At 40.5% G+C, this 14,608-nt stretch overlaps 1 protein-coding gene across 2 annotated transcripts; it reads left to right on the top strand.

Moving 5' to 3' along the window:
- Positions 1-7,369: 7,369 nt before the first annotated feature.
- On the top strand, positions 7,370-13,760 carry LOC141633899 (serine/threonine-protein kinase D6PKL1-like). 2 transcript variants are annotated; one of them, XM_074446248.1, is made up of 4 exons: positions 7,370-7,743; positions 7,821-7,857; positions 10,309-12,129; positions 12,761-13,760. In XM_074446248.1, the coding sequence occupies exons 3-4, from the start codon at positions 10,523-10,525 to the stop codon at positions 13,605-13,607; spliced, it is 2,454 nt and encodes an 817-aa protein (XP_074302349.1). In that variant the 5' UTR covers positions 7,370-7,743; positions 7,821-7,857; positions 10,309-10,522; the 3' UTR covers positions 13,608-13,760. The 2 variants fall into 2 exon arrangements, with proteins under 2 accessions (XP_074302349.1, XP_074302350.1); XM_074446249.1 differs by having other exon boundaries at positions 7,437-7,743; positions 10,304-12,129.
- Positions 13,761-14,608: the final 848 nt, after the last annotated feature.

Consider the following 14,608-nt stretch of genomic DNA (forward strand, 5'->3'; position numbering starts at 1 on the left):
GAGTAAATAATTTAATCGATCCATAAAATTACCAATTAACATTAACGATTTGCGGTTGCCACGGCTGGGAGAACTCACCCTTGGAACAGACGCGCAAGAATGCTGCGCCTCTTTCCAGAGGGCGAGATCTATCTGCGCTTTGTTCGAGATGATTTTGTCCCTCGAACTCCGTTTTCGCCTTGACCTAGTTTAATTAGTCCACGTATTAACTAACTAATATCCGTAATATCGCTAATTCCTATTCGTTAATTTATTTCTTTTTATTCTTTTATTCTTTTTCTCAAATTATCCGTTTTAAAGGTATTTTCGACATAAATCGCCTATCCGTTGTAATTAATGTAATTTTCATTATTGTAATTTATGATTATTGTATTTCTTTTATCATTTGTATGCTTTCACATGTAAATCAACATTAAATCCAACTTCGACCCAATTGTATGCTAATTACGTGTCAACCGACTTAGTTAATTCTCACATGCTAGGATTAAAACTTGGATGTTGCATTGCATGCATATAACCGACGATATATCAAGTACGAATAACTTCCCTAATCATTAGTAGAGGCCGCTATCGAGGCGGGCGGGATTAGGTGTTCGATCAAAAGAGCTTCCTAATACGTACCCTCACCCCTTACTCCAGATCTCCGTGAGCACCCGTGTTCATTGACATCCACGAGAGTCATTCTAGACATAGAATGCTAAGGGTAATGATTGCTTAGTGTTCATGTCACTACTTTGTGTCTTGACATGACACGAGGTATTCGAACGGTTCCAATTTCCCATAAAAATTGGTGGCGACTCCTTACAAAATGCAAACGCTTGTTTTTCGACCTTCACCAAGCGCCCCCGTGGGCGGCCCGCTGTCCACACCTAGCTGATTACTCAAGGTTGAATTGTGTGAATTATGTGCTTTACGTGCCTATGCAAGTTTGTTTAAATCGTATGCTGAAACAGATGCCGAGACTAAACCTAGGGACCCGTCAGAGTAAGAGGGGGAGGGCTTCACAGCCCGAGGTTGGGGAAGGTAGTGGACACGTAGTACCCGCTGTACCGGAGTACCCTTTGGTGGTGTTTATGGACTTTAAACAAAGGGAGAGATTTGTGGCGTTGCAGAAACGCAAAATGAGGCCTACCCGTTGTGTGGATACCACACTTCTTGAGGACTTGGGAATTGAGACGGATGTCCATCACATCTTTGAAACCTTGGGGTTTATGGGGTTGTATCGGCTGAGGAAGCATTCTTACACTTTTCTGACCTTAGAGTTTATGAGCTCGTTTAATTACGAGCCAGCTGCACAAACGGTTGAGTTCCGTTTGATGAACACGAGCTTCATGTTGACCATGGACCTTTTTGCTTCTCACCTTGGGTTGGCCAAGCCTCCCAAGGATTCCATCAGTGAAATTCCTTCCGAGTGTGGTGTTTGCCACCTCATGACTTGCCTTATCTTTCCGGAAAGCCAGCTCCCACCTCCAGCAACATGTTGATTAATGATGTTCAACATGTTACCTTGAGGATCTTCCTTCGTTTCTTATCAAACCTTCTTTATGAGAGGCCGGATATGAGTAAGCTGAACAATCATGAACTGTAGCTTTTGATGTCTTATCTGAACCCGGAGTGGACCGAGAAGGTGGTCTTTAATGCTCCCGCCATGGTGTGTGCTAGCCTTGCCTTGATGGCTACTTCTACCACCCGGTACCTGAGTTGTGGTGCTATCGCCACTCGGTTAGCTGAAAAGCTAGCCTCCTTTGAGGCTTCTTCGGAGTACGTGCCTCTATCTACACCGGTGCCTACGATGGACAAAGACTACTACCTCGACCTGAAATGGTTTAGAACTTTAGCTGATGGTGGCCTAGCTTGGAGGGTGTGGGGTATGAGCTGGATGAGGATCCCGGCTCCTAAGCACCTCCCACCCATAGAGCCGTTAGACCCGGTGGTGGTAGTTGTTGACTCCGATGAGGAGGAGGAGGAGGATGATGATGTGCCCAGGCAGTTGCAGACATACCTCATCGATGACACGATCCTTCAGGTGATGCCCGAGCCGAAGAAGGGGGAGAATGTGGCAGTGGTGGAGGAGAGACCCAGGTTAGGGAGAGGACCTCTTCGGGTGAGGACAGCTGAGATTAGACCACGACCGGCAGCACCACCGCAACAGCACCCTTTTCCTTGTTACCCCTACCTCGACACCCCGAATACGCGATCGAGCTACTTGGCAGAGAGAGTGTCATCTACTTTGACACTCCGGAACATGTATGAGATGGCGTACACTCAGGGGATTGGGACCGAGGGACCGCATCCAGTGTGGTGGAGCGGAGTTGGGGACTATAGTGTGGTTTTCCACTCTTACGGGGTGGATCAGTCACCCTGGGGGACACCTCAGTCCTTTGCTTATGGTGGCTTGACCCCATGGTATGAGAGTCCTGGAGCTGGAGCAGGGGTTGATGCGGGTATTGGGTCGTCGGGAGCAGGCACCTCGAGAGGAGAGGGTGGTGGAGATGAGATGATGGATGAGCAGCAGCAGCAACAGGAGTGATACTCCTATTCTTTATCCTTGTTTATGGTTGATGGTGTTGGATGATAGTAGTAGTTGTTAGTTAGAACTTTTTTTTTATTTTGGTTTGTATGGATGGCCATAAGGCCGGATTTGCTAGTTTGACCTTATTTGAAGGATTTTGGGGGTCGGTTGTCATTCTGACTCGTGTTTCAGTGACGTTTTATGTATATATACGGTGTTATGACAGGAATTTTCAAGATTTTGACCTGTAGGTACTTGACAGAGTACCCCATACTCGGTCGAGTAGCTGCAGGTGTGACAGAAATGAGGTATTCTGATCTCAGAGCTACTCGATCGAGTAGCCAAGACACTCGATCGAGTAGCAGGCACTCGATCGAGTACCTTATATACTCGATCGAGTAGCTTTATTCTGAGGAACTTTTCGTAAAATTAAAATTGTTTAATGGTTCTATAATTACATGTTTGGTGTTTAACATGGTTGTTGATAATTAGTAACATATTGGAACCGTTAATTTCATATGTTGGAGGTTGTGTTTGGATTTTAGATGCGTATCTGTAACAAATAGTGAAGTAGTAATTGTTTCTTATTGCATTCATTTTACATCCGTAATGTCTGATATTTATAATTCACCGAAATGGTGTATTTCCTATCTAAATGTGCAATTGATATATACATGCATTCTTGACGGCGGCTAGTTATTCGAATATGATTGCATGTGTTTTATGGTTTAAGGGTTGTCTGGTTAATGAGTAATGTCCATAATGAATGCTATGGGTTAGATATATGTGTCAAGACGTAGGTAGTACATAACACGTGTAGTGATTTGGTGGTGAACTTCGGGGACGAAGTTCCTTTTAGAGGGGAAGAGTAATGTCGCAAAATAAAAAGGCCGATATTGCAATTATTTTGTTGTTTGTTTATAAGGTTTTCTATTACTTTGGTTACATTTCTTGTATGAAGTTATAATTGTTTGCATTTGTTCGTTGGGCAATTTGTGTGTTGAAGTAAAATTGATAGTGTGCTTTAAAAGACGGTCATAAAGGGACAAGTTATGATGTCATGTGTTGGAATAGAATCGTATCGTTGGATAACATAGTGGTGTTAATGTGATTTATTTCGTGTTGATGGTTGTTGTTAATGAAAGTGTAATCTCGTAATGTGTTGGGTATTAGTTGTGCCGGTTCGTGCTGTGAGGTTGGTATTTCAAGTAGTAGTTTGTCGAGGTCGATCTATATAGAGCGTTAGACAGTTGATGATGATGACATGGAGGATGGTATTTCCGGGGAGTAGTGACCTGTGTCGAAAGAGTAGGGATGTCGTTATGTTCCCGTGTCTTGTGCTTTGATATAGGTGAGTTGAACTTCGGGGACGAAGTTCTTTTTAGGGGGGGAAGACTGTAATACCCGCCCTTTTTGGGATCCATTGACCAGCGTTGACTGACCTTGGGAGCGGTAATAGTCCTCAGGAGTGCGTACCAAAGTCATCATGTGCTTTGAGTTAGGGGTGGTACCCGATAGAGTAGAGGCTACTCGATCGAGTAGCTTAGATACTTGATCGAGTAGGGGCCACTCGATCGAGTAACGGGTTTTCAGCGAGGGTTTATAATCGTGTTTTGTTAAATCCGCAAATCATTTCCGCCTCATTTCTTCAGATCCTTAGGTCGCCTCCTTCCCTTCCCTTCACCATATAACCTCCATGGAAGACTTTGAAGGTCTTTGTGCCTTAGGAGTGCATAACTTGAGTCGGGTAGCGGTCCTTTGCCAGTTTTCCTCTTGTAGGTATGTCGTCGTCATCATCTGTGCCTTGTGTTTTCAGTTAGGGTTTCCTTGGTGGTGATAGATGGTTGTATTGTGTGTATAGGTGTTGCTTGATTGCTAGGTTTTGCATGTGTGGACATGGAATGGTCGCAGTTGCTTAAAGGTAGGTTCGCCTACTCAGTTTCTGTGGATGGTCTAGTGTGTCGATTATAGTGTCGTGGTTGTTGTGTTGTAGTTGTGTTTGCATGGCAGCGTATATGCGGTAATCGGTTGGTGTATACAGTTTGTTGGTTGTCGTTGTATTGCAGCTGTCTGTGATTGGTTGTCTCTGATTCTCGAGGTGCGTCCTCGGCTGAGTGGAGTCACTTGCGGCAGTGGCTTCATGCCCTAGTTTTGCCCTCCGTGGAACCCGCCATGGGAGGGGATGTTCACATTAATGGGACAGGGTTATCGCTCGGTTTGATGAGCGTGGATTTGGTGGGTACGGCTGCGGTCCTCCACTGGCAGGGCTGGTCTAGTGGATAGTCGGTGACGGAAATTGATTGGAGTGGGTATGATTGTGTGTGTGACCGATTGTGCTGTGTTGTGTTGATAGATGATGTTGGTTTTGTCATGTCTTATCTCAGTACTGACCTTGTGTGGTTGTCTTGTTGTTTTATGTGTCTACCGTGATCCCTTATGGTGAGCAGTCAGTCTTAGCAGGTATTGATAGCGTTGATAGCTGGAGTTCTGGCTGGATGAGTCCTCACGAGTTTTGATAGAGATAGTGTGTAGCTCACGAGTTGTATCTTTATTTTGTTAAGTTGGTTGTAACGCTTGTAATATAACTATAAATGTTCTTTTATCGACTTTTGATGATTACTTACCTCGGGCAACCGAGATGGTAACGCCCTTATATGCTAAGGAAGGCCTAGTTAAGGCTCCTCTGAATATGGGGGTGTTACAAGCCACAAGGAAGACGGGGGGACCAATGTTTAAGAGGAACATCTTGTTGTTTATCATATCTTCTTTGATCTGCTCCCATGGGAATGAACATGTGTTCATAGATGCATTTCCTTGGGTAGTTGACATAGAAAAACTAGATGAGTTAGATTGGTGCGAGTTTGTTTTTGACAAGTTGCTGGAGACAAGAGAAAGGTGGTCATCGAGTAAACAATTCTGTGGTCCTATATTATTTCTCGTAGTGAGTTACTTTAATATAACACCATTTCATTTCTCATAAAGTTTTGTATGATACAATTTGAGCTATCTTTTCGAGCTCCGTAACAAAGGTTTTGAGCTTCGTAAGAAAGGTAACGAGCTTCGTAAGTAAGTTTCCAAACTCCGTAATTTTATACGCTAACAATTGCAATAAACCATAATTATGTACAATTTTTTGCAAAAAAAGTTTCGAACTCCATATGTAACTATTAGAGCTACGAAAGAAAGGTTTCGAGCTCTGTAATTTTATACGCTAAATTGAAATAAACATGACTACGTACAAATTTTTATAACAAAGGTTTCGAGCTACGTATGTAACTATTAGAGCTACTTAAGAAAGATGTCGAGTTGTTCAATTTTATACGCCAAATTGTATAAACCATGACTACGTTTCGAGCTCCGCAAGAAATAACTTGAGCGGCGTAATAAAGGTTTTCGAGCTCGGTAATTTTATACGCTAAATTGCAATAAACCATGACTATGACACATCTTTAAAATCTCATTATAACTCCAACTATAAACTAATAGAATTGTGTCCATATGAAACAAATACACTGAATTAAACGACTACAACTACTACTAAATAAGTTTCAACAAAGCCAAATTACAAGTTTAAAAACCTATAAATGATAATCCTACGACGACATCAGAATATCGCGAAGACCGACGAGGCTATTACCATGATTATTAGTAGAAGGCACAACTCCAACTCTATTTCCCTCTTTCTCTGCATTATTCGCCGCCTTTTTAAGTGCACGAGTCTTAACAGCTTTGAATTTCCCACGAGCTCGGCTAGTTTGAATATCTATCAAACTCCGCTTCATAGTAAACCTCTCCCTCTTCTTTGTCTTCCCCTTTGGATTTTGTATTACATCAACATCGCCCCCTTCAACATCCGAGCATTGTATGCCCCCAACTACAGCCTCAATCTCGGATCTTATTGAGCTGTCGTGTAAATTTTCCGAGCAAAAGTAAAATCGTCATGTATATAAAACAATCATGAGCACAACTAGTAACTTATCGAGCTATCATGTAAATTTTCCGAGCAACAGTAAAATCGTCATGTATATCAAAAAAACAGGAGCACAACTAGTAACTTATTGGTACATCGTGTAAATTTTCCGAGCAAAAGTAAAATCGCCTTGTATATCAAACAATCAGAGTACAACTACTAACTTATTGAGCTGTCATGTAAATTTTCCGAGCAAAATTAAATTTTACTGTTTAACAAAGAAATGGAGCAAAACTCATAAACTTTACGAGCTATTCAACAGACTTATCGAGCCACATATATTCAAAGTCGGAAAATACCAACCCTTGTAACATGGACGAAAAGCATGTCTTATATAACAAAACATTGCCAAAGTTGATGACTTTAAAGATGAAAATTATATGTTCCAGTACGAACATTGATGTAGTCATGTAACACATAAAACTAACGATAATTACCTTGACAAGGAGATTTTTCATCTGGTTGTCTTTCCAAACTCATTGATACTTGATTAAATACAACAATTTCCATTGACGTTCCAATTCCCTTAGAAACTCCATCGCCCATTGCTGATGATAAATTGGCAACATTCGTTGTAGAAGCTTCATCATCCGTAGATTGTAATTCTTATATAGATTTTTGATTCTAATTAAAGATTGTGACTCAACGAAGATGAAAAAATAATATTGAAGGAATAGCAAATTGAGTAACTGCATAATTGTTAATCAGTTAGATAAATTAGGAGAAGAAGAGAGATAAGGGGGGAGAGATTTCTTGACTACTTGAATATTCACTTAATGAAAATTGAAATTAGGGAAAAAAAATTAGGGAAACAAAAAATAGGGAGGAATTGACTAAACTACCATTGGTTGTATAATAACACTATACCACACGAGGTATAGTCTACTGACCGGTTCGGGGTAGTTCACTAATCCCTACTCACCTAACCACTGCACTCTAGTCAAGTAGTCACTCATTCTTGTCAAAATATAGCCATCAACTTTCACACTGTCTCCCAACTTTCTTCTTTATTACTCAATCTCCTCCATTTTCAAAGCTTCAATTTTTCTTCACTTTTCCGCCATTTTCTCGTGATTTTTCTTAGCTCCCCATTTATTGTTTCACTTCCCAAACCATACCCTTTTTCCTATTTACACTCTTCTTCACAAAATCATAATTTCTCAACTATAATCTTAAACCCTTATTATCTCAAAATCCCCCCTTTTGTTTTTCACAAAGGAAGCTAAAGATTTGATTTTTTTATGCTGTTATTCTAACTGAGGTAGGTACTGATGGATTTTTTGTATTGGGTTTGTGTTTTCTTTTTATTTACTCACTTTTTGCTGATTTTTGTTGCAGGAATTTACTTAAATGAAGTAATATTGGATGTGATATGGTAATTTCATCGTCTCGATCATTTGTTTACCTTTTTTTATTCTTTGTAAGCGATATTTTAATTAGCTTGGTCTTGCTTAAGACCGTCTTTAAGACCTCTCACAAAATTAATTTCTGGATCATTTTCATCATGAATTTCGTATAATGATGTGTTGAGTAAACTGTGTGAAAGTGACTTCGTTTGCTTAAATTTAGATATTTTAAGTTTTGGTCCTAACTTTTGATCCTAAAAAAAGTGTGTTCTTAACTTGGTATATACTGTACTATATTATCCTTTTCTTGTGGATTGTAATATAATTCCTGGTTTAATAAAGGTGGTGGATTTAGGTGGGGCTAGCAGGGGTGAGCGCGACCCCGCTGGCCAATGAAAAGTTTGGAGGTTTTAGTTAAAATTTCCGATTTTTTCAAGTTTGCGTTATCCCATTACTCAGTTGCCTAAATCCCCCCTTTGAAATTTTTCTACCCCCAACTGTAAATTCGGACTCCGCCACTTAGACAACAACAACAACATCAAAGCCTTAATCCCAAAATGATTTGGGGTCGGCTGACATGAATCATCCTTTAGAACCGTCTATGGGTGAATGCACCCCTCAAAATGCGAAAAAAATAGAAAAGGGAAAAATGAAAAACCGAAAGGAGAGCGAAACATAATACAAACTCAAGGTAAATTTATAGGTTTTAAAATCGAAGTCCGGATTTCTTTTATAAAAACTTAAAATTTAAATCGAGAATAAAGATTAAAACGATTTTGTAAACCGAAGTAGAATTGAAGGATCTGGAATAACTTAAAGGTAAACCAAGTAAAATATATAAGAAAGTGGTTGGTAAAAAAGTGTAATAAAGGAGAGAAGAACAAATAAATTTTTTTAAAAATTAAATAAAAACATTAAATATGTCAAATAACATCAAATACTAAAAATTCACATGTATGCTTTCCCTCCATTGTGCCCTCTCCGTCACCATACTCTCCTCAAGCTCCAGAAATCTCATATCGTGTTCTATCACTCTCAACCATGTCTGTCTCGGCCTCCCTCTACCCCTAGGAACCTTTTCTGTTTTCCAAGTCTCCAGCCTCCTAACTCGTGCGTCCATAGGTCTCTTTCTCACATGGCCAAACCATCTTAGTCGATTTTCCATCATCTTGTCCTTTATCTGCCCCACGTTTACCTTTTCCCTAATCACCTCATTCCTTAATCGATCTTTCCTTGTATGTCCGCACATCCACCTCAACATACGCATCTCCGCCACTCTCATCTTTTGAATGTGACAATGTTTCACGGCCCCACACACGGAACCGTAAAGTAAGGCAAGAGGCCTAATTGCTGTGCGATAAAATTTTCCCTTTAATCTTTGGGGCATATCTTTATTGCATAAAAACCATGAAGCACTCTTCCATTTCAACTGTCCCGCTTTAATTCTGTGAGCCACATCTCCGTCTACCTCCCCATCTTTTTGAATAATAGATCCTAGATATCTGAAGAAATCTGACCCCTCAACAACATTCACATCGAAAATAATACTCCCCACCTCTGTCGATCTCGACCCCGCCACGTTAGTGAACTGACACCTCAAATACTCGGTCTTACTCCTTCTTAGCCTAAACCCAACCCACGAGTCTCTAAAGTATGCCTCCACAATTCCAACTTTCTCTCCACCCCCTTTTTCGTCTCATCAATCAACACAATATCATCAGCAAACATCATACACTAAGGGATGTCGTCTTGAATATCCCTTGTCAACTCATCCATAACTATAGCAAAGAGAAAAGGACTAAGTGCGGAACCTTGATGCACCCCGATGGTAATGAGAACTTCTTCCGTTCTCCCAACGTTAGTGCTAATACTTGCACTAGCCCTCTCATACATGTCCTTTATGAGGTCAATATATTTTCGAGACACACCCTTTCTTGCCAAAGCCCACCAAAGTACTTCTCTCGGTACCCTATCATATGCCTTTTCCAAGTCAATAAAAATCATATGCAAGTCTTTCTTCTTGTCCCGATGGTGTTCCATCAACTGGCTCATGATAAAAATCGCATCCATAGTCGATCTCCCAAGCATAAATCCAAATTGGTTATCCGACATGTCTACACATCTCGGATAAATTAATAAATTAATAAACCCACCGATATTTTGAGCTTTGATGTTGGATGTTGAATATGGCTTCTGGCTTGACCCTTTGATGATAGTGAGAATAATATGTAGGTTTGATCATGTAGTTTAGCTTATCTAGTCTTATATCGAAATGTTCGTAATCAGGTGTCCAGAACTGAGTGCTGGCACTGTCTTTTAGATGAATTTTGGAATTCTAGTTTCAGTCAAGTTGATTTGCGTTAGCATCTCCGGTTTAGGGTACTCTTGGTTGAGCAAAGACGTATTGCTGTAGGTCAGGCCATGTAGTAATAGAAAATGTTCTAGAGAAACTAAGAAAGATGATTGGGTTAAAAGTGCAGGTTCAGTTAACTTTCATGCATGTAATTGAGAAGATGGAGATATGTGGTTGCGTGATTGGAGTCAATGAGAAGCTATTCCTGCAGTTGGATTAAATGCAACGGCCTGTTCTAGTAATTTAGAGTTCGATATGGTTTGAATATATCTCTCTCGTGTGGTTTGTTTAAGGTGGGTTAGTGCTGATTTGTCGAGTAGATTTGATAGTAGTTTGATAGGATGGGAACTTTATTAGGGACCTGTGAAATTGTTGAGGCTGAGGAGGAGTTGAGTATGAGTGGTGTGAATGAGAGAGTGAAAAAACATTACATGTCGAGGCAAGGACGTGTTTATTCCATTGAAGATGACATCAACCAGCTGTTTGACTCTGTGAACGTTAAGACGTTGATTAAGGGAAAAGCTCTGCAAAAGAATCCAATGAAACAACCTATGCGGCCGAATTCCCCACAACCATTTGGTATTGAAATTACAGAATCAGTAAGTCTGAAACAGGCTCTAAGGGGATTATGCATCTCACAAGCATCAGAGATGGCTGCAATGAAAAAGCGATCACTGAAATCAGGCAGCTCATCTAGAATGTCTGAGGTGGAAAAGTATAACCGGTTGCACATGTCAGAAGGCGTGGATGCCAAAGGATCCAGTCTTTCACCAAGTGAAGTGAAAAGAACGCTACTTGAGATCTCTTTTCCGGGTAAGGTTGTTGCGCAGCTCTCTGAGACGACACCAGATTCTGAGTCGTCTGCATTAAGTTCATCAAAGCAAAGACACTCTCATTCTGTAACAAAGACAGCGACTGAAAAAGTATCATCACAAGAGAAGATGGCACTTTCGGTATCTAATAATGTCCGGGACACATCTAAAGCAGAACAGCTTCAGAAAAGGAATTTGAAACTAAAAGAGTCTTTACATGGTATTCACACTATTAAACATGTCTTGGAGATGGATGATTTGGGTGCGTCTAAAGAAGATAAGAGTCACATTGGTAGCGCAAATGAGAAAATAAAGAATGTTAAAAGTAGCAGTCAATGTTTAACAATACCAGTTTTTCAGAACAAAAGCTTTTTTAAGAGGAAAGCAAAGACGGAGTCAGATTCGGCCTCTTGTGACTCTCCAGCAGGAGACATTGGCAGCAACAATATGTCTTCCAGCCAAAGGATCAATGGACTAAGTAGCAAGCCACATGCTGTAAAAGTTGGAGATACGACTCATGGCAAAATTAACGCAGGATCTAACAGTGGAACGGCCAAAGCTAAGCTTGGCTCGAGTGTGATAGATGCTGAACTGAGTAATTATTGTCCTAGTAACACTTGTAAGGCTGGTGGACTATCGAGGTCAAGGGAGAAGGGTGAGTTTTCTCACAGCTCAAAAAGTAGTATTGGGGAGTATAGCACAAGCCCAAGTGAAGAAAGAAGTGGGTCTAGCCGTTGTTGTAACAGGCCACACATGTCGAAAGACATGAGATGGGAGGCTATTCAATGCGTTCAAAAGCAGCATGGATTGTTGAGTTTGCGGCATTTTAAGCTGCTAAAGAGGCTTGGCTCTGGTGATATCGGAACTGTTTATCTCGCAGAGCTAGTGGGCACACACTGCTTGTTTGCTTTGAAAGTCATGGATAATGAATTTTTGGCGCGAAGGGATAAATTGTCACGGGCACAAACTGAAAGAGAGACCCTACAAATGTTGGACCACCCTTTTCTTCCTACGCTTTATGCTCATTTTACCACCGATAAGCTCTCGTGCTTGGTTATGGAGTATTGTCCTGGTGGGGATTTATATGTTATCCGACAGAAACAGTCAAGCCGGTGTTTCTCAGAGCAGGCAGCAAGGTATACTTATTTTTTTGGCCTATAATAAGTGAGTATGATGCATGGGTTTCTGGCTTTCAGTGATGGTCATATCAAATGCATTTGTTTTCTAGCATAGTGCCAGTTTCCTGTTATAGACTTGGAACGAGTCATACGTTACTTCATATTGTACCTACATGTGAGGCAAGTTGGTTATTTGTATTGCTCCTTATAGAAACCTCGAAATCATGTTATGAAGTGGCTGATAAGAATGACTAACATGTCACATTTATGTTTTCCGTGTATGCTTTAATAGTTTGGACTTCTGTCTTTGTGGATTATCCCGTACATATTCCATTTGACACTCACTCTATCTCATACTCCATTAATTTAGATTCACTAATTTACGTATGACACAAGTGACAAGACTTAAGACAAGGGCCGGTGGAGGGTATGACGTATGTATGTCAAGATGAAGAGTACAAGTGGAATGTATTTTTGTCTTTTTAAACTGGAATTCACCCCAAAATGGAAATGTAGTGAAGTGGTTTGAATGTCCGTAAAAGAAAAATTGTGATTTCAAATATATGTAGCCATGTAGGGACCATGAGTAGCCTAGTTTTCGGAATGCTTAGCTTGTAATTTCATAACTCCGTTCTCATGCCATTATCAGATTTTATGTTGCTGAAGTCCTCCTGGCATTGGAGTACCTTCATATGCTAGGGATCGTGTATCGAGATTTGAAACCTGAAAACATCCTTGTACGAGAAGATGGTCATATCATGCTATCGGATTTTGACTTGTCCCTCAGATGCATTGTCAATCCCACATTGCTCAGATCATCCTCTCCCATCACCGAACCTACAAAGAAGGTACCTTCAACTTCTTGTTCTCAATCGAGCTGTATTGACCCTTTCTGCCTCCAACCGACCTGGCAAGCCTCATGCTTTAGTCCAAGGCTTTTAGCTACCTCTTCCATGTCTCGAAAACACAAATCTGAGCAAGCTACAGCCGCTCCATTACCACAGCTGGTAGCAGAGCCGACCGATGCTCGATCCAATTCCTTTGTCGGAACCCACGAGTACTTAGCTCCCGAGATTGTGAAAGGAGAGGGTCATGGTAGTGCTGTTGATTGGTGGACATACGGAATATTTCTTTTCGAACTTTTATATGGTAAGACACCTTTCAAAGGATCGAGTAATGAGGAAACATTGGCAAATGCAGTATCAGAGTCTCTCAGATTTCCTGAAACCCCTTTAGTGAGCTTCCATGCCAAGGACTTGATCCGTGGATTGTTAATGAAAAATCCAGAGAACCGTTTGGGATTTGCACGAGGTGCTACAGAGCTAAAGCAACATGCATTTTTCGAGGGCCTTAATTGGGCATTGATACGATGTGCAGTACCCCCGGAACGCCCAAAGTTTTGTGATGTCAGAAACAGTGAGTTCTCAAGCCAGAATCAAAATGGTAAGTCTTTCGGAATTGGCAATAGCGAGCATATTGAGTTTGAGCTGTTTTAGCTAGTTTGTGTAAGTTGCTGTTAGTTAAGTAGTTTTGGAAAGCAGTCGAAAAATTATTTCCTGTTGTTTTCCACATGGATATGCCTTGATGTAAAAATTGTAAGAACCTGGTTTAAGTTGTACAATGATCACATTTCAATTATCTTTTGGTTCCTTAAATGCCTCAATAGAAATCAGAAAGTATGTTATGTCGTGAATTGATACTCGAGATCATAGTTCATGTAACATATAATACGGTTGTACTTCAGGAAGTCTTCTTTTCTAGTTATGCCTCTCAGATGGTTTAGAACAAATGTGATGCATGCTCAGATAGTCAGATATTAGAAATTACAGCTCTACAAGCCAATTCTAGTGTTGTAGCAGTATCTAAAGGGATCGGCATATATTACAATGTATCTATCGCCCGTTCTTACTATCTTGTTGGCTTGCCTATTTGATCTGGCCCCCTATTGACTTATATCGGGAAGGACTGACACTTTCCGCAGAACTTACCTTAACACAAAAGACCTTTGTTATTCATATTGATGGAGAATGTGGAAAGAATCCTATCTCGAAAAGCAACTCAAATTGTAACAGGATCTGGGGAATGTGAGACGATGCAGTAACAAGATATGCACCAGAGTTGATGTGAACTTTAAACGAAACGTGTTAAACGGGTCAAATACATAGTTTATGAACTTTTAAAGTTTTGATAATAGACCAATCTTCTTGAATCCACTAATTTACACCTTTCCAGTTTGTCTCTCTTAAAACGTAAATGGCCGTTTTAAGATAGACCGATTGGAAGGTCTATCATAGACGGGACAAAAGTTTATCATTCACTCATTCCCATATTAGTCTTAAGAGTACAGCCAATTAAATACTATCCTATATAACATTGCCACATTGCCCCATTGCCCCTATCCTATATAACATTGCCCCTAATAACCTACGGAGTATTAAATTTTTTGTGGGTGAATGAAATTGAAATGATGAATTTTTACTACTCCCCGTCTTAATTA

Source organism: Silene latifolia, chromosome Y, assembly GCF_048544455.1.
Source record: "Silene latifolia isolate original U9 population chromosome Y, ASM4854445v1, whole genome shotgun sequence".
NCBI classification, from domain to species: Eukaryota; Viridiplantae; Streptophyta; class Magnoliopsida; order Caryophyllales; family Caryophyllaceae; genus Silene; species Silene latifolia.